At 39.6% G+C, this 19092-nt stretch overlaps 1 protein-coding gene across 3 annotated transcripts in view; it reads right to left on the bottom strand.

Moving 5' to 3' along the window:
• The window catches only part of LOC149141286 (trigger factor type chaperone family protein), a 365480-nt gene that overhangs the window by 305350 nt on the left and 41038 nt on the right, over positions 1-19092 (bottom strand). For 2 of the 3 annotated variants that reach the window (XM_089447542.1, XM_089447540.1), the window contains exons 2-3: positions 4429-4512; positions 3962-4090 (exon numbers count right to left, since the gene is read on the bottom strand). The exons of the other annotated variant lie outside the window; for it this stretch is intronic. In XM_089447542.1, the coding sequence (XP_089303668.1) occupies positions 3962-4090; positions 4429-4512 (213 nt within the window). The remainder of the gene's footprint in view (positions 1-3961; positions 4091-4428; positions 4513-19092) is intronic. 3 annotated transcript variants of the gene reach the window in all.

Below are 19092 nucleotides of genomic sequence, written 5' to 3'. Positions count from 1 at the left end.
TTTGGTAGTATCTGTTGATTTGGGGTAGCATCGGATGTGCTCTAGGCCTCAATTTTTGCGGAGAGGCTTGGGAACATGTATTCCAAAGAACCAAGAAAGTGTTTTGGGAAATTCTATCCATAAACAATTTTATTAAAATAATTAATATTTTTTAATGGGGCCCTAAGTCTAAACTTAGAATATTAAAAGTATTAATGGGTATTAATCTAATTGTGGGTGTAACTTCTAGAAGAAGACGAGGATCAAGCTAAAATGATCTTAGCCATTGATTAGCTTTTAATATGGGTCGTTGAATGTCAACGAGAAGATTATTTAAGGAAGCTTGAGGGTCATTTGGAAAACACACCGAGAGATCAAGAGATTGAATTTCTGAAGTGAGAAGTTCTCAGGAGGAAATTCTGATCGAGTAGATTTCTTGCAGTGAGGGGTAGTGAGTATCCGAAGAAGGAAGTTTTCCTGGGCCGGAGAGTATGAGGCAGAGAGAGGGCAGAACGACATCCAGAGAGAGGGAGACACGCAGAGCTAACGCAGTGGCAATGCAAGCCTTAGAGGGAAATCGAATTCATGCCGAGGAAATCGAGTTTTAGTAGCCAGGAGTTGGGGTGTGAGCCCGTGAGACAGAGATTCAGATTTTCCAACCAGCAGAGGGTCTAGAGAATGAGCAGCATGATACCCAGCAGGGGTGACGCAGGAACTGTGTGGGAGTAACGCAGTTCTGCGCAGAGGCTCTAGTTCAGTGTGATCAGACTCAGATTCTCCCAATGACAGGGTGAGATCATTTCACCACTCATTTTGTCTAGTTTCTCTCTGTTTCGGATTGCTAGTTGAGCATCCAAGAATTGTACTCAGATTTTCTCCTGCATAATAATACCCTCAATCTGCTACACCGATTTTCCCGCATTGGGTTTTTCCGGAAACATTTGTCCGAAAATAACGGTGTCAATTGTGTTGCATTTTCTTTCTTGCTCAGTGTCTTGTTTCCGCATAATATTTAATTAAGTAAAGGCTGCAGTGTATGTATTACGATATTTTCCATAGGAAACTACAAGTAATTTGTTTACAGGAATTTAACAAATAGGAGTAATATCATCAGTTGTTGTAATAGGGATTCCGGTTGAGGAATTTTCATAGTATCTTTGCCAGCTATGAGTGAAATCACATGATCTCGGACAACATCTAGGATCAAACGTTTCGCCTGTACCATCTACTTTCTATACTCCTTCAGCTAATTTGAATCCTGAAGAACTACTACCATTGCATCGATGTACATTTTCAGGCCACACTCCTCTAGAAGGAAGGAGTATGGAAGCCCCATCCAACCAGTCTTGATCACGAAGTCCAGTTGTGGCCATCTCAACAAATGTCAAAAATTTCCTCTTTCCTTTTGCTCAGTGGTTGCTCTACTATTCGCACTCCCTTCTAGAGTGAGAAGATTTTCTCACAACAACAGCTGATCTGCAAGGAAAAATCAAACTTCTTGAAACTAGAAGTTCCCTTAGGAAAATTTTCCCTCTATGTGTGCTCTTCCTCCTTCCACTCGATGTTGGCTCTACTCTAGTAAACTGTTGCAAAACCACTACGTCCAGCTAGAGATCTGCTCCACGATAAAACTGAGCTACTCCCTCTACCTCTAGAATCACTTGATCTAGAGATATCGAATTTTTCTGCCCCACTCAGAAAAATCAAATCTCGTCAAGTAACTCGGCCTCTTAGCAAAGTGATTGTGCTACCCCTCAGAATTTCGATCTGTTGCTCACACTGAACAGCAGAATTATTTCTCTCTTCGCCTCTAAGCTCTCTGGCTAATCAATTGCGCTCCGGTACCATGTGAAAATTCCAAATCGAAATCCTATTGCAGCAACTGGAAATTATTCTCCTAATTGTTAATTTAATTTAACAATTTATTTACTGTTTGCTACAACAAATACTGAATAAATCACACTGCAACCTACACAAATAAAACTGCGGAAGAATAAACGCTGGAAGAAATGCTAGCACACATAAAATAACACAATTATTTTTGGACAAAAGTCCCTGGAAAAACCCAACTTGGGAAAACCGGTGCAGCAGCTGAGGGTTTTATTATTATGCAGTAATGAAATAAGTTGAGTGCAACTGGATGCCAAAACTGGCAATCCTACAGAGAAATAGTGGCAAAAATATGGAGAGGAAATTTCCTCACCCCACAAGCAATCTCCCAGCACAACTTGCATTCAGAATTTCGGCCCTCTAAGCCTCTGCGTCAGCCTCTGCGCTACTTTGCGTAGCTGGCTAGACGTCTAGCCTCAGACTGGACTCTGATGAAGTCGTTTTGCCTTATGTTGACCAGAAAGACACTTCTCCGGCACTCTGGGACTCCTTCCTGACCTCTGGAATTGAAAACGTCAATCTCTTCCCGCAAATCAACTTTGCATGTAGAGGCCAATGTGCTGGCCCAGCGTTAGCATCTCTGCAAATGTACTCACCGGATCTGGAAAATCTTCCTCCAGTTTCACTTTCTGTGCTCCTCACTCACTTCTTCGATCTCAAACTCTCTCTCTGGTAACTTACTACTGCTACTCAGGAAATCGATCATGAAATCGAACCTCTCAAGTGTCATCTCCATCACCACATCGACCTCCTCTTATTATTCTTTGTTGGAGCACCAACGGCCAAGATTAAAACATATGGTTAGGATCATCTTGGAGTCGATCCATGTGAGTTTCTAGATCATTCACGCCTTGACATAATTAATTCTGATTAATTAACCATATTCCCTAAGTTTAAACTTAGGAAATATTTAAAAACTAGTTAATAATCTAATTAAGTCATTTCTAAGCGGAATTTCCAGAAACGATTTATGTGTTTTGGAGATCTCATGTATTCTAGCCTCTCCAAAAAATTTGAAGGCTAGAACACATCTGATGCTACAAAAACTAACACCCTTCCTGAGGCACTGCGTAGCCTCCAGAAGAATAATTACGACCTCCTCTTCTGACTCCAAAAAATCACTATGCTGCCCCTCTGCCACCTGCTACTCGATCTCACTACTGAATTATCTTCCACTGGGAAATCGAACTACCTATATCACTAAGTATCTGCAATTGGTGTATTTTCCATCTACCCATCGACTTCTTATAATCTTCTCTTGGAGCACCAACGGCCAAGATTAAAACATAATCAATGACCCAAATTAATTCCCTGTCGATCCGTGTGAGTTTCTAGATTTTCTCACCTTATCTCAATTAATACTAATTAATTAACTATATTCCCTAAATTTAGACTTAAGAAATATTTAAAAATCAGCTAATAATCTAATTGATACACTTCTAGGTCGAATTCGCATAAACGATTTCTAGGTTTTGGAGATCTCATGTATTCTAGCCTCTCCACCAAATTTCGTGGCTAGAACACATCCGATGTTACAAAACTAACAGTTGATAGTAAAATGCAGACAATTAGTAATCTCCCAATAGAAGTGGCTGCTCCTTTTAATCATATAAGCTACAATCCATTGTAAAATTAAGAATGTCCAGAGCATTTCTATCATCGATTTCTTAGTCTCTTCATGCTGACATTCGGGGTTCCTTTGTTGGAGAATTTTCTGATGTCTATGGTGGATGGATTCAAACAGCATGGCATAAGTGTGAATCCCTCTGGGAGGATATGAGGAGAATATTCAATCAGGATGACTGGGTCGGCACCACAAATGTTTGCTCAGACACAAACAGACTTGAAACCAGAGACAGGTCAAAGAGGATTGGAACATCAATTCCCTCAAGTTTGACTCTTGTCGAATGTAAAATGGTCAGGATAAAATGTAGATGAAAATTGTTATCACCACCTGCAACATGGATAAATATCATTTATTTCCATGATCACTTTTATTTCCTATTTGTTGAATCTTTCAAAGAAAGCAACATAAGGCACATATGAAAGAGGAATGATACAAAGCTGAGAATGATGTAGAAAAGAAACTTACTAAAGACATTGCTTCTGGAAGAGTCTTATTCAGAACTGATTCAATTGCTGCAGTCCTTATCTTTTCTTTCCCAATAAAGTTTATAAGAATTTTATCTGGAATTTTCTCACCACGGCGGAATCCAGGAATCTAAAAACACAGTTCCCATCGTTAAATCAAAATATTATCACTTATAACCCATATATTTCTGCAGGACATATCACAGTTATCTAGCTAATCAGTCATCTATTGTGTTTATCAACATATATTATAAACTAAAATATGTGTGAGCAAGAAATTAAAACTGTGCCTAAGCACACACCAGTTGTGCTTAAGAATTCTTCCAATGAGAGAAGCTTCAGCAACAACACATACGCCACAAACATACATGTGATTGCTCTAGATGACTACCATGACCCAACCTATTATCTTTGGTAGATCATGTCTTCACTGATACATTATTCTATGTTTACAATAGTTAGGTTTACCTGTGTTTGCTTCCGCAGTTCTTCCAAAACTTGCTCATAACTTTCTTTACATATTCTTGGAGGAACTTTCACATTGAGCCTGACCTGCCATGCAAACTGGATTAGAAAGGAGAAAGCCTATTTATTTCAGGTCAAAACATTGTTTTGAATGTAAATTAGACTAGGATGTAACTTGACTAATCAGTTACTGTTACTCATGAACAATTCCTGAAAACAAGAACATTTGGAGATATATCTTCCTTGCTAAAAAGTGGGAAATCAACTTGCTAAATATCTTCATCAAGTAGAAGATGATAAAACTAAATAAAATTAAAACAATCAAGTGGAAGATGTCAAAACTAAGCAAAACCCAGCAACGAAGGGCGAAGATTGAAGGAAAATGGTATGTTCTTTTTGATAAGCATACAAAGAGGGCGAACAAAGGAAGCCAGGTTGGCTTCTGAACCATGGAAGGGTGGCTGAAATATATTGGTTAGTAAGAAGAGAAGTAGCTCATAAGAGCTTGGCTTGAGGAGAGAAGAAACCCTGAGACTGAGAAGTGTTCCAAGGAAGTGAAGAGAGGCCCGTAGAGAGTGCAAGCAGAATGCTATAAAATTAAGTGTTGCATCTCTATTTTGTTACACATTAATGAGAATGAGTAGACCCCAATAAAAGAATCTCTGAATTATTTTCTGCTTTGTCTTGAAGCACATTTCCATTTCAATTCTTTGTTTTTCTCACATTTACATTCATGCACATATTGATGAGTAATTTTTCAATAAAGACCCAGGGACCACTGCGTGACCCTGCCACGCCATTTTTGGTAGCAGAGCAGGATAAGAAACTCTAGCAGAGGTCAAAATAAGCGGAGAACTAAAAGTGAAACTAGAAGGTTGTAAATTACAGAACTGGCAAGAAGAGAAATTAGAACAGCCCAATGTTTTACGACTCCGACTCCGACTCGACTCGGCCGAGGATCGACTCCGACTCGGTAATGACTCGGCCGGCTCGATTTCAATGACTCGGTCGTTGTAAAAAATACATTAAATATTTATTTTTTTTATAAAAAAACATAATTTTAAATATTTTAAACATAATTTTAAAGATTTTCATTCATGTTTCCAAACACACAGCATTATAATATAGATGGAAGACAACATATGATCAAAGTAGGCTCATGAACCAATCCATTATATCAAAATGGTACCCAATGGCAATACATAGTCAACTGTCATACATGATCAAAGACTCAAAACAAAATACAAATAACCAAGGAGGCTAGAAATGCCCTCTACAACAAAAGTAAACTGTGATGGTGACCAGACTCCAATACTAGTACTACTGGCTAGTAGCTACTGCCAGAGGAGCCAAGATCATCTTGACCAATCTCTGGATCATCATCATCAGAGTCAGACAAGGGGCCCCATGCCTCCTCATCATCATCATCGTCTCCAACTGCAACTTTAGAAGTGGTGCTAGTACCACTAGCAGGCTGTGCAGCAGATGCAAGCTGAGATAGAGTAGATATGCGGCTGCGCTTCTGTCGTGGCTGAGCAGAGGAAGCACCTACAACTGGAGTCCTACTCCTTGTTGGCTGTGAGACTGAGGCTGGTGGATTGGGCTCTGCATTCAACTGAACAGGCTGAAGTGGATGTTCCAGTTCAAGTTCATCAAGATCCTCATCAGGATCAAACTCTGGTGGACGACTCTCCACTACCCAATCTGATGTTGGATCAATGTCTTCCAACACAATGGGATCTGAATCAGGTCTTTTGTTCAACAATTGGTTCCGTCTGAGCCGAAGGTTGTATTGGACAAAAACTAGATCATTCAACCGTTTTTGCTCCAAACGGTTTCTCTTCTTTGTGTGAATCCTCTCAAAGACAGACCAATTGCGCTCACACCCAGATGCACTGCAAGTTTGACTCAAAATACGAATTGCAAACTTTTGCAATTGAGGGCACTGGCCACCAAAGGCCTCCCACCATTGTGCTGCAAAAAACATAGGAGTGTAATGAATTATGAGTTAGATGAAGGCTGAAGCTCAACAAAATTACAAATTATATCTAACTTTCAAATTATAAATGATTTAACAAACTTTAGTCTTTAATAAAAAAAGTAAAACTGTAAAACCATTAAGAAATTGAAAATTGAAATTTTTGTTTACCTAGCTCATCTGCTTCTCTTGCAATCTTTGCTAGGTTCTTCCCAAAGGTACCTGTTGCATTGCTGAAGGATGTGACCTGTTGATGTATCTCCAGCTGATCAGACTCCGATGGGATCATGCGTTCAATGCAATCAACCAGTCCATCTCTGACCTCCCCCCTCAAAGCTCCTGACTCCTTAGCTTTATAATGATACCGTGGGTTCAAAAAATACCCAGCTGCATGTATAGGGCGATGGAGTTGATTGTTCCATCTTTCATGAATGATTGCCCAAATGGGCCCATACTTTGCCACTCTATCCTTGTATGCTGTCTTTATTTGCTCCTTTGCTTGATCCATAGCCTCATAAATGAAGCCCATAGCCAACCTTTCCCCATCCACCAACCGCAACACCTTAACTAGTGGCTCAGCAAGCTTCACAATCTCTGCTGCCTTTCTCCAAAAAGTTTCATCATGGACTTTCCTTTTCAATTCTCTGCCTTCTGGTTTGTTAGACCAATTGCTTTGATTCCATTCATCACTGGAAAACATCTTTTGCAAGTTTCTATGTTGGGAAAGCATAGATTGCAATGTCAAAAAATGTGTAGCAAATCTAGTGATGGCAGGCCTAATAATATCCTTGCCTCCAGTGTGTTTCCTCATGAGACTCAAAACCAGTGTATGATTGTAGATAAATTTTGTCATGCTTTTGGCATTATATACAGTGTTTCTGACCCAATCTAATTTTCCAATATCCTCAAGCATGAGGTCTATGCAATGTGCAGCGCATGGGGTCCAAAAGATGGTCTTGTGTTTTTCCTCTAACAGTTTACCAGCAAGAACATAGTTAGAGGCATTGTCTGTGATGATTTGAACAACATTAGCCACCCCCACATCCTCAATAACCTCATCCAATAGCTGAAACAACAAGTGGCCATCTTTTACCTTATCAGATGCATCAACTGATTTTAAAAACATGGTTCCCTGTGGGCAGAAGACAAGAAAGTTTATGATGGTACGGTTTCTTTGATCAGTCCATCCATCTGACATGATGGATCATGGTACACCCTGTTCTTGCCCATGAGTCCCTGAACTCTTGCAAATACTCATTAATGGATTGAATTTCTTTCTGCAAACGAAAACCCCTTAGCTCTTGCATAGTAGGGCCTTTGAAGCCTTTTCCAGCAGCATGTATGGCATCAAACATAGGCTCATAATATGGTGAACGAGCAGCATTAAAGGGGATATCAGCATCATACCACCATCTAGCTATGTAGTCACAAGCAGTCTCCCTCAATTCTTTCTTCCAATGGTCATCTAAAGTGGGCTGAATTTGACCTTTACTAACTTCAGGACCATGTGCATCTGATGGAGAGGAGGGAGTGAAATAACTTTTGATAGTCACATCACCCTTCATTCTACCCTTTCCCTTATCTTGAACAAAACCAAAAGAGGGAGGAACATAACGGAAAGGGTTGGATGCCTCAGTTTGAGGGATAGAGGAAGAACCCTCAAAATCATAGTGGGGGTTGGTAGCCATCATTCTTTGTATCTCCCTCTTCCTCCCAATTTCAGCCTGTATCTCTTTTTGCCTAGCCTTATCTTCTTTAAATTTCTCAAAGCTAGCCAACAAATTCTTTCTAATCTCATCAATTTCATCAGAGGTACATGCGGTAATTTGGCCTCTAATCCCTGCCAAGTGTTGTTTCAGCCTATTAATCCCCCCAGGACCTTCCTTAAATTTCCTATGGCAAAACTTGCAATGCATCTGATTATCAACCATTTCAACATATGCCCAAGCAGGATCTTTTGCTCTAGGTGCCATTTTTTGACTAGGAAAACAATCTGAAAATGAAAAAAAAAAAAAAAAAATTGATTCAATGTTCATTTATTTGACAAAAAACACTCTCTAAGCTTTCTTGATATGCACCTAAGATTTACTAAGCAAAAACAGATTTATAGAGGTGGAAAAAAATACCTCCAGGCACAAACTGCCTCCTCAAGCTTGCTCCAAGATCAGCTCCTCAATGCTGCTCCAAATGGCTGCCCAAGAAGCTCCTCACTCCAGCTACAATGCTCCTCCAAGACTCCTCACTGCTGCTCCAAAACAAGCTCAAGAACTGCTCACTAACTCTCAAAGAAGACTCTCACTCAAATGCATAAGACTGCTGTGAGTGAATGAGAGCATTTGGGTGTCTTAAATAGGGTTTGGGAGGGGGAAATGGACCCCAAAAGCATTAAACAAATTACTATTACCCTTTGGAATCCATCAACTGCATTTAACTTTCTCAAAAATTACAAAAAAAGTGATTTTTTTTCAACTTTTACGCTGCCCAGCCGTAGACACATTGACTCGGCCGAGTCATAACGGACCCGGCCGGGTTGACCGAGTCACATATGACTCGGCCGAGTCATATGTGACTCGGTCAACCGAGCCGGGTAGCTGGCCGGGTCAAAGTTCTGGGTAATGACTCGGTTCGACTGGGCCAAGTCGGAGTCGAAACGGGCGGGTTGTAAAACAGTGGAACAGCCATAAACTGATAATTGCAAGAGATGAAGAGAAAGATTGAGGAATTCGAAACAAGACAACAAAGTGGGGAAAGCGAAGCCGACAATTTTGAACCTGAAAATGAAGAAGAGGAGGAACAAGGAGATGTTTAAGCACAATTGATCAGATTTTTGAAGAATAAGATAACAGCCAAAGTCAAAGTTTCCAGTTATGATGGAAGCCTAAAAGCAGAGGCACTGACAGACTCAAACAGTGAAATGGAAAAATATTTTAAGTATGAGAAATTGGAATATCCTAATAAGACAAAGTTCACAAGTACCAAGTTGAAAGGTCATGTTCCTATTTGGTGGGATAATGTGTAGTGAGAGCAAGTTCATAAGGAGGAGAAATTCAATAGGTCAAGTAAGATGGTCTCCAAATTCAATGAGAAATTTGCACCAATTGACTATAAACAAGTGTTGTTTAGGCAAATGCAGAAGTTGAGTCCGAAAGTGGTAAGTGTGTACAAATATACAAATCAATTTGGCAAAATACTAATATGTACAAGCCATGACAAGAATGAGAAGCAACAAATTTCTATGTATGTGAACAGGTTGGAGTCTGCAGTTCAAGATCAAATCAATCTTCATAAGATATGTTTTGTAGAGGAAGCCTATCAGTTAGCAATCAAGGCATAGGATGAAAGAAAGAGTTTTGGGAACAGAAGAAGTGGTCATGGTAAGAAAGGTTGAGAATCCACACCACCAATAGAGGATTCAGGCAAGAAGAAATTGAAGAAGACAAAAGAGAATAGTGCATCAGGACAAGGTGGAGGCAAAACCCAAGGTGGATTTCAAGGTAGAGGCGGAAATTTTTGTGGTACAAAAGGAAGATATATTGTAACATAGCTTGCATTAGGGATTTGGGGTCAAGAATAGGCCTTGATGGATCTTTAAAAAAAATATTTAACTTCAACCAATAGAATTTAGAATGATGATGTACCTAATTGAATCCCCTTGGGTTTAGGTGCTCTAATCTATGCCAATGGGTTTACTAGGGATGCCAACCCCAAATGTGGGGAAGAATCCCTTGGTTTTGTTGATTTTCTAGTGCAAACAAGACTAGTACAATTTTTCAAACTGATAACTACTTCCAATGATACAATTTGATGTCTTTAGAGCATTCCAATCACTAAGCAGTTATACATGAAAAATTTCAACGTTAACATTAAGATCCATAGAGCAGCAAAGATCACAGTAAGTCAATAAACAAGAGACACCAGAAATTACCTTGGGAAAACCCCACTCCAACGGGAAAACCCAGCAACCCTTCCTTATGAAAGAATGATATATAATTCAATCCAATTTGTACGGGAATAGTATATCATTGACAATATTACATAGGCAAACACTGACCAGCAAGATGGCCTCCCACAAGTGCCAAGCCAGCCCTCCAATATCCAATACAAAGATCCCTTCAATTCTTCGCTTAAGACACAAAAGGTAGTGCCACAGATCCACAAGGTTCCATAGAGATGTAGTGTCTCAGACCCGCATTGTTCCTATAATGCCTCTGATCCGCACTATTCCACAGGGCTATAATGCCTCAGGTCTGCATAGGTTCTGTTACCCACCATCTGTGGGTGACACCTATTGAAGTCTGGAATTGTTTCTTTTTAACTATCCTTTTTGCCCTCTTATTTCATCTTCTTTCACCTTCTTATCACCATTTTGTAGCAAACACAGCATGTTTAAGGTCAAGGTCAACTCTCAAAAAGGTATTCATCATCCATAATTAGAATCTCTGCTTCTTAATGAATTATGATGAAAATATTCTTACAATTACAGAATTACAAACATTTTGCAACTGATATTTGTTTCCAAAGCAGAATCCATTGTTAGACAGGTTGCAGCACTCCAGTAAAGGGAAAAAGACTACCAAAAGGTGACAAATGGCTTCCAGATGGATAACCACCTATTGGCATCACTTGGCAAGCTACGCGGGTTAAATAAATCTTGAAGTCAAAGGCAAAGTCAAACCTGGGAACTGCATGTAGCAATCAAACACAGGTAGCAGAAAAATAACAAACATCAAGCAAGCGAGAATGAAGATTGGATCAGCTGTCAAGATTGTAGATCGAGATAAAATCTCCTATGACTTTCTTTTTCAATAGCAAGTCATAAAGAGATTGAACTCTAAGATAAATCGGTCTCATAGGTGTCGAAATGATTCATAGCATATCGGCTTAAAACTCTTTCAAAGTCGTTTTATAATTTGTATAAATGTTGTAAGCGAGACAAGAGACATAAGGTTTTTATTACTAAGTTTATAGTTCTTTTGTGGAGAAGACTGATACTCTGTTTTATAATACAAATCACTGTTGTTTTCAAATGCGTGCGTAAAGAAGCTTTTGAGCACTAATCAAACCTGCACTCTGGGAGGGCCCCCTGTGAGTTGTGAGGTCTTATTCATAAGTTTTGTTTTGTTTCCCGCATTATCATTCCTTTTAAGAATTTGTTTTCCATTATAGTTACATTTCTGATTGTTTTCATTTGGTTGCAGAGTACTCATAAACAGAAAAAGCATTAAAAATATTTCAGTTATTGAATGCATCTTCTTTCCAGCACTTGATCATTTCATAGTTTAAATTGATTTCTTAATTGTTAATGAAACACTCTTTAGAGGATAAATACACACACAATCATTCTCAAAGTTGTAAAGATTTTCATTTTGTTTTCTGTAAGTAGATCTTTTTATGGCAATTTCTTCTTCATGCAATTAATCTAGGATTTCTTTACTGCAATCTAGCATAAGAGTTTCCTCTTTTTCAAGTTAGTGTAGAATGCTTTGATTTCTGCAAAAATAAAATAAAATTGTCTTTTTCATGAACTTTGGCTTTTTCAGCATTTTACTTTCATAGAAGGAAGTTTTGAATTCTGCAACTTAAAGTAGATTTTCAATTTTCTGCAAAGAAGAAGTTTTTAATTCAGTTAATTAGGATTTAATATAACTTTAGAATGAAAGAACATGTGCGTAATTACTCTCTAATTTGTGTCCATACTTAGAACTAGTTTCATTTCTAGAAGCAATTAGTTCACAAGAAGAATCCTAGCATATATAATGCACATACATTTCACAAGTACATGAATCCTGGTTGAAAATTAATAAAGTAAATTAAGAACAATTAATTTACCAAAAATTTTGGCATCATTGCTGGGGAAGTGTATATAGGATTCCATTCTTGCATATCATTTTAGGAGTTTTTAATTTAATAAAAATTGAAAAATGATAAAAAGATATTTACGCATAGAGAAAGGGATTCTAGGGGTAGATTTATAAGTAGAGGTAGAAGTTCAATTCCGACATCACCACTCACTCCACCTAGACCTCGTAGTGCCACACCATCCAACCATACTCATGTCAAAAATTGGTTACCCGATTCCTACTATAGCAAACTGATAATATTTCACCTACCTTGTCAAATTACTTGAACAAGTTACTTGCAGTTTTCTGTGGCAAATACTGAGATACATACACTGTAGCCTACACAAAATAAAATACTACGGAAACTAAATACTACACTTGAGAGAAATAAACACACACATATACACAGTTGTTTTTGGAAAATGTCCCTGGAAAAAAGCAATGTGGGAAAATCGATGCAGCAGCTAAGGGTTTTAATTATTATGCAATAGTAAATCTGAGTACAAATAGTTGGATGCCCAAACTGGGAATCTGATACAGAGAAATTGTGGCAAAGAGTTAGTGAGAAAAATCTCACACTGATTCAGGAGATCCAACACTGATCAGGGGTGGGCTGGCTGGCCCCATGTTGCCTCTACGCAGCTTCTGCGTCAATCCTATGCAGATCTACGTCACACTGGCTGGGCTCTGCATCACCTTCTCTGTTGATCTCCTATTGTCTGGAAATTCGTCCTTTTGGCCCTCCGATCTCACACCTCGGCTTCTGGCACTGGATCTCAACTCTCCCAACTAGATTTCAAACTCCCTCTGAAGCTCTGCGCTGCCTCTCTGAGCTGCTCTAGGCCTTATCTACTTTGCACTCTCCGGATCTGGAAAACTCTCCTCCGGACTACTATCCATGCCCCTCACTGCAAAAGATCACTCAATCTCACTCTCGCAACTCAACGTTGCTACTCTTGAGAAATTCGATCTCTGATCTCTCATTCGATGTGTCCTCCAAGTGCCCATCGAACTCCTTATAATCTCTCGTTGGAGCTCCAACGGCCAAAATTAAAACATAATCAAGGGCTAAGATTAACTGGGGATTGATCCTCGTCTTCTTCTAGAAGGTTCACACCTAATTTAATTAATACCCTTTAATTAAAAAGATTTCCTAAGTTTAGGCTTAAGGAACCATTTTAAAAAGTTAATTATTTTAATTAAACCATCTCTAGGTGGAATTTTCCCAAATTATTTATGGGTATTGGAGAATGCATGTCTCTTCGCCTCTCTGCAAAATCTCAAGGCAAGAGCACATCCTATGCTACAAAAATCAACACTCCCTCTTAGCGAGGAATGTGCTCTAGTGCTGCAACCCATTGAAGCATCACTCTATATCTGCACCATCTTCAGATGCGTTGTTGATGCGCTACAAAAATCAACACTCCCTCTTAGCGAGGAACGTGCTCTAGTGCTGCAACCCATTGAAGCATCACTCTATCTCTGCACCATCTTCTGATGCGCTACAAAAATCAACACTCCCTCTTAGCGAAGAATGTGCTCTAGTGTTGCAACCCATTGAAGCATCACTCTATCCCTGCACCATCTTCTGATGCGTTGCTGATGTCTAGTTCTGCTACCCACCAACTACTGCGCAACTTTGATATGAGTTGCATTTGTGCTACTGTTGAACTATTGTCAACTACTGCATCTGCAATGCAACCCTCTCTCCATTTGTTGTTGCTGCAACTGCAACATCTGCAATGGAAAAGCATCTAAAATACTTAACCAACTGTGTTTAGTATGATGCATCCGTCATCTGAATTTTGACTGCTGCTAGACTCTGCACTGTCACTGAAGCCTCTATGTTGTTGTTGAATATGCTCTGTGCCAACTGAACTGCTACCAACTCCGCATTGCGTTGCTCAGTGTCTGACTGTTACTAGCACTGCATATGTCACTCTGGCACCTGACTACACCAACTGACATTGGTCCATCCTGCTACTTCTGACTATGGGCTCCCGTAGCAAGGTCTTGATCCAAGAGGTGGACTCCTCAAGGATCCTACCCATCATGTAGATCTCTGGGGCTACAACTCCAGATCTCCCCACCTCACCCTTGGAGGCATCTCAACGACCATGGCAAACTCTTCCTTCAATCTGGAGGACAGCCTGTTGATCTCGATTCTCAGCAGATGTAGCTTGTTGATCCTGCTTCTCCTCTTTCTCCTTCTTCCTGAGAGGACACTGAGTGTTGTAGTGGCCCAACTTGCCACACCTGAAGCACTTGATCTTCGAAATATCCTTCTTTCTTTTGCGTTGCTCCTGCTGCCCCTTTGATGCAAGGGCCACGTCCTCCTCTTCCTTCACTGCTTTCGTCCCACTGCTGCTACTACCATTGATGGTGGCCTTCACCAGATCACGCCTCATCTCCTCCTGCTGCAGATCAGCCCATACACGTTCCCAATCTAGCAGTTTTTCTCTGCCCAGGATGCTTTGGACGAAAACTTGCCAATCTTCTGAAACATTATTCAGCGCTAATCGTACAAACTCTGAGGGTTGGGGTGTTGATCCTACTGAAGCCAGTCGATCCCGGGCATCCTAAAGCCTTGTAAGGAAGGGATCTATATGCTCCCCTTTCTGCATCCTCGTGCATCTCAACTTCTCCTCCAAGTACGTCTTTCGCTGCTCGGAAGATCCTTCTGTCAGGCCAGGCAGTAACTCCATAAGGAAAAAATGATTCGTGTATTTCATTCCATCAGGTAGGTCTTCATTATATACATGAGGGAGAGACTGTTCAGTTCATCTCCTGATGATTGTTCATATTTCTAATTTATCTATTTACATAAATTCGCCCAATCACAAGGATTAGGTGTCAACATTCCCCCCCTTAATCTGAAGGGATGTTGGTGAGTCCAAGCATCATTCTGAATCGTTCAAGCTTTTCTCTTCCAAGCGCTTTGGTGAAGATGTCTGCAATTTGCTCATTTGTGGAACAATGATGGAGATGGATTGTTTTGGCCTCAACATGATGTCAAACCAGATGATATTTAGTATTGATGTACTTCGTTCGATCATGGAATTTTGGGTTCTTGGCCAACTTTATTGCAGAGGTATTGTCAATCATGAGTGGAGTTGATTGTACTTGTTTTACCTGCAAATCTTCAAGAATTTTCCTGAGCCACACAATTCTTTTGTTGCTTCAGCTGTTGCCACGTATTCTGCTTCAGTTGTGGAATCCGTTGGAACTGATTGTTTGCGTGATCTCCAGGAGACAGCTCCTGATCCAAGACTCATAGCATATCCTGAAGTTGATACCCCAGTTTCTTTGTCTCCATCGATGTGTGAATCAGAGTATCCAATCAAGCTGAAGTCGTCCACCTGTGTATACTTGATTCCAAAGTCTTGAGTTCCCTTCAAGTACCTTAGAATTCTTTTTGCAGCAGACCAATGTCCCTCACAAGGCTTTTGCATAAACCTGGAGAGGATTCCAACAGCAAACGAAATGTCTGGTCTGGTAGTAGTTAGGTAGTTGAGACTTCCTACAAGTTGTCTATACTTTGTTGCATCCTCAAATTCTTTTCCTTCAATAGATGTGAGCTTTAAGTTTTGTTCCATTGGAGTAGTAAGAGGATTGCACTCAGTCATGCCAAACCTGTTCAAGAGATCTCCAATGTATTTCTTTTGAAAAAGAAATATGGACTTTGGACGTTGGGTTACTTCAATGCCAAGATAGTAATGAACATAGCCCAAATCAGTCATTTCAAAACTTTTCCCCAATTCCTTCTTTATGGATGCAATGTAGCTGTCATTGTTCCCTGTCATCAAAAGATCATCTACATATACCACAAGATATACAACTATTTTGCCAACTTTCTTGACAAATAAAGTTGCATCATCAAGATCAAAATGTTTGAAATTGAGTTTCAGAATATGCTCAGTTAGTTTTTCATACGAGGCTCGCGGTGCTTGTTTGAGGCCATACAAGGACTTCACAAGTTTGCATACTTTATGTTCATGTCCTTTCATAGCAAATCCTTCAGACTGGGACATAAAAACATTCTCTTTTAGATATCCATTCAATAAAGCAGTTTTTACATCCATTTGATGGACTTTCCAACCGTTCTGAGCTGCTAGTGCAAAGAGTGTCCGAATGGTAGCCCATTTTGCTGTGGGGGCAAAAGTCTCCTCATAATCGACCTCTTCCTTCTGTGCAAAACCTTTTGCCACAAGCCTAGCTTTGTGCTTGTCAAGTGAGCCATCAGCTTTATACTTGTTCTTGTAGACCCACTTGCAGCCAATTGGTTTGGTTCCTAATGGAGGATCAACCAACTTCCAAGTGTTGTTCTTTATGAGGGCATCATACTCCTTTTGCATCGCTTCTTTCCATTCATCATGAGAAGCAGCTTCTTTGAAGGAACTTGGTTCAAAATCTGTAGACAAGTTCAATTCACAATCATAAGAAACATCCATATCAACAGGTGAATTAGAGTCATCTACATCACCTCCATTTTGCCGGTTTGAATTTCTGGTTCCTGTCTTTCCAACTTCATTAGGATGAACACTTTCAAGTGTCTTTGTCAGCCACTTTGGGGGACCTTTCTTAGATGGTCGAGGTTGCTCCGTTGATTGGGTTGGGACTGAATCAAGATTGAGTCTCCCAATTCTATCAATCACATCACTTAAAGCATCATCTATTGTTGGAGTTTCATGTGGGGGAGAATGTCCCTCAGAAGAAGATTCCACATGTTGATCTAGTATAGGAATCCCCCCTTCAAAATGTGGAATCTGATTATCAAATTCTTGAAATGATTTTTCTTTTGCAAATCTATCCAAGCGATCAAGTTGCCGCTCAACAACATTGTCAGTTTTGGATGATTCAAGAAAAATTACATCTCTAGATATAACAACTTCTTATTTACTTCATCATAGAGGCGGTATGCTTTGGAGGTGTTTGAATACCCCAGAAAGATACACTTACGACTTCTAGCACCAAGTTTGTTTCTATGTACCTTTGGTATCAAGGCATAACAGGTGGAACCAAAGACCCTGAGATGTTTTACCGAAGGAACATGTCCATACCACATTTCATATGGAGTCTTGTTTCTTATAGCATTAGATGGACATCTATTCTTTATATATGCAGCACATAGAACAGCATCAGCCCAAAACATTATCTTTACATTTTTGAAGAAGAGCATGGATCGTACCATATTTAAGATTGTCCTATTCATTCTTTCAGCTACACCATTCTATTGGGGATTATAAGGCACAGTTGTTTGATGTTTGATCCCATGTTGGCGAAGATAGTTTTCAAATTCATTTGATGTGTATTCTTTTCCATTATCAGTGCGAATAGACCCAATATGAGATTGTGCATCATTTTCAATCCATTTATGAAAATTCTTGAATGTTTGAAAAGCATCAAATTTGTTCTTCAATAAATAAACCTAGCACATTCTGGTGTAGTCATCAATAAATGTCATGATATATTTATTTCCATTTGCATAAGGAATAGGCATTGGACCACATAAATCTGAATGAATGAGTTCAAGTTTTCTATGTGCTCTTGAATGTGAATCATGAAAACATTGTTTGCTATGCTTTCCTAGAATGCAAGCATCACATTGCTTAAGTTTCCTAGGAATTGTAGGCAAACCAGCAACAACATTTTTCTTCAACAAGCGGAGACTGTCATAGTTCCAATGTCCAAATCTAGCATGCCATAATAAACTTGATGGAAGTGTACCTTTTTCATGATAAGAATTGTATGATAAATGTTGTGCACGAGCAGAGGTTCCTTGCAGCTTGAGAAGCCTTTCTTCTTCTATTCCCCTCATGACAAGTGAGTGGTCAGATGCTTTCTTACCTCAAGCTTGCCATCAAACATATGAATGGAGTGACCTTGCTGGCGGATGTGGACCAAGGATAGCAAGTTTCTCTTGAGTTGTGGGAGATATAGAATATGATGCAGAAGAAAGTCTGGAAGACCAGGCAGTTTAAGCCTGATTGTGCCAAGCCCTGATGGCTTGATTTTTTATTGGTCTGCAAAGTATACTGCTCCATCAACATTGTCAGTGAAATATTCAAAAAAATCTTTTCTATGAGTCATGTGGCAGGTTGCTCCCGAATCAAGCAACCAATCATTTTTCCAAGAAGCAAGTGAAGCATTAAACAAATCTTCATTTACTCCAATGTTACATTGTGCCACAACATAGTGAGCGGATTCAGGTGCTTTACCTTTGTCTGTATCATCAGTGTTACCTTTCTGTTGGTTTCTTTTCTGCTCAATTTTGTCCCATGGTAGCTTGCATGTAGAGGCATCATGTGATCCATTTCTTTTGCAGCGAATGCAGTGCAAATCTGCCTTTTCTCCTTGTGAATCTCTGCCCCCCCTGCCTCTGAAATATCTTCCTCTTCCTCTTCGACCTCCTCTTCCTCTTGAAGAATCTTGAGCAGGATGCTTTTCTTTATGAGCAAGGCACACAGCGTCATCAGAAGATTCAGGGGTTGTCTTCTTTCCAAAAGCTTTCTCTCTTTCAGCAAACTTTTTCACAAGAGAGTCAAAGGTTATATCTTTGAGATTTCCATTTGCTTGCAATGACTCAAGATAATTGGAGTAAATAGGATAAAGTGCCTTGAGAAAAGCAATAAGAGGAATATCCAATTCAACCTTAGTGGATTTGATATCATGCATTATAGACTTTACTTCAGATGCAAGAGCAAGAGGATCATTATTTTGCAATTCAAGAGTGAAGAGTTTAATCATGAGTTGAACAACTTCAAGTGCAGAATGTGAGTCATAGAGTTCTTTCAGCTTTTGTAAGGCTTCAAAGGCAGTTGAATATGACGAAATATGGCGACTCACCTC

Source organism: Pinus tabuliformis, chromosome X (assembly GCF_031772625.1).
Source record: "Pinus tabuliformis cultivar Carrire ecotype Pingquan chromosome X, CPIR1, whole genome shotgun sequence".
Taxonomy (NCBI): domain Eukaryota; kingdom Viridiplantae; phylum Streptophyta; class Pinopsida; order Pinales; family Pinaceae; genus Pinus; species Pinus tabuliformis.
The sequence above is the reverse complement of the archived record's forward strand: the minus strand, read 5'-3'. Positions and strand labels throughout refer to the sequence as shown.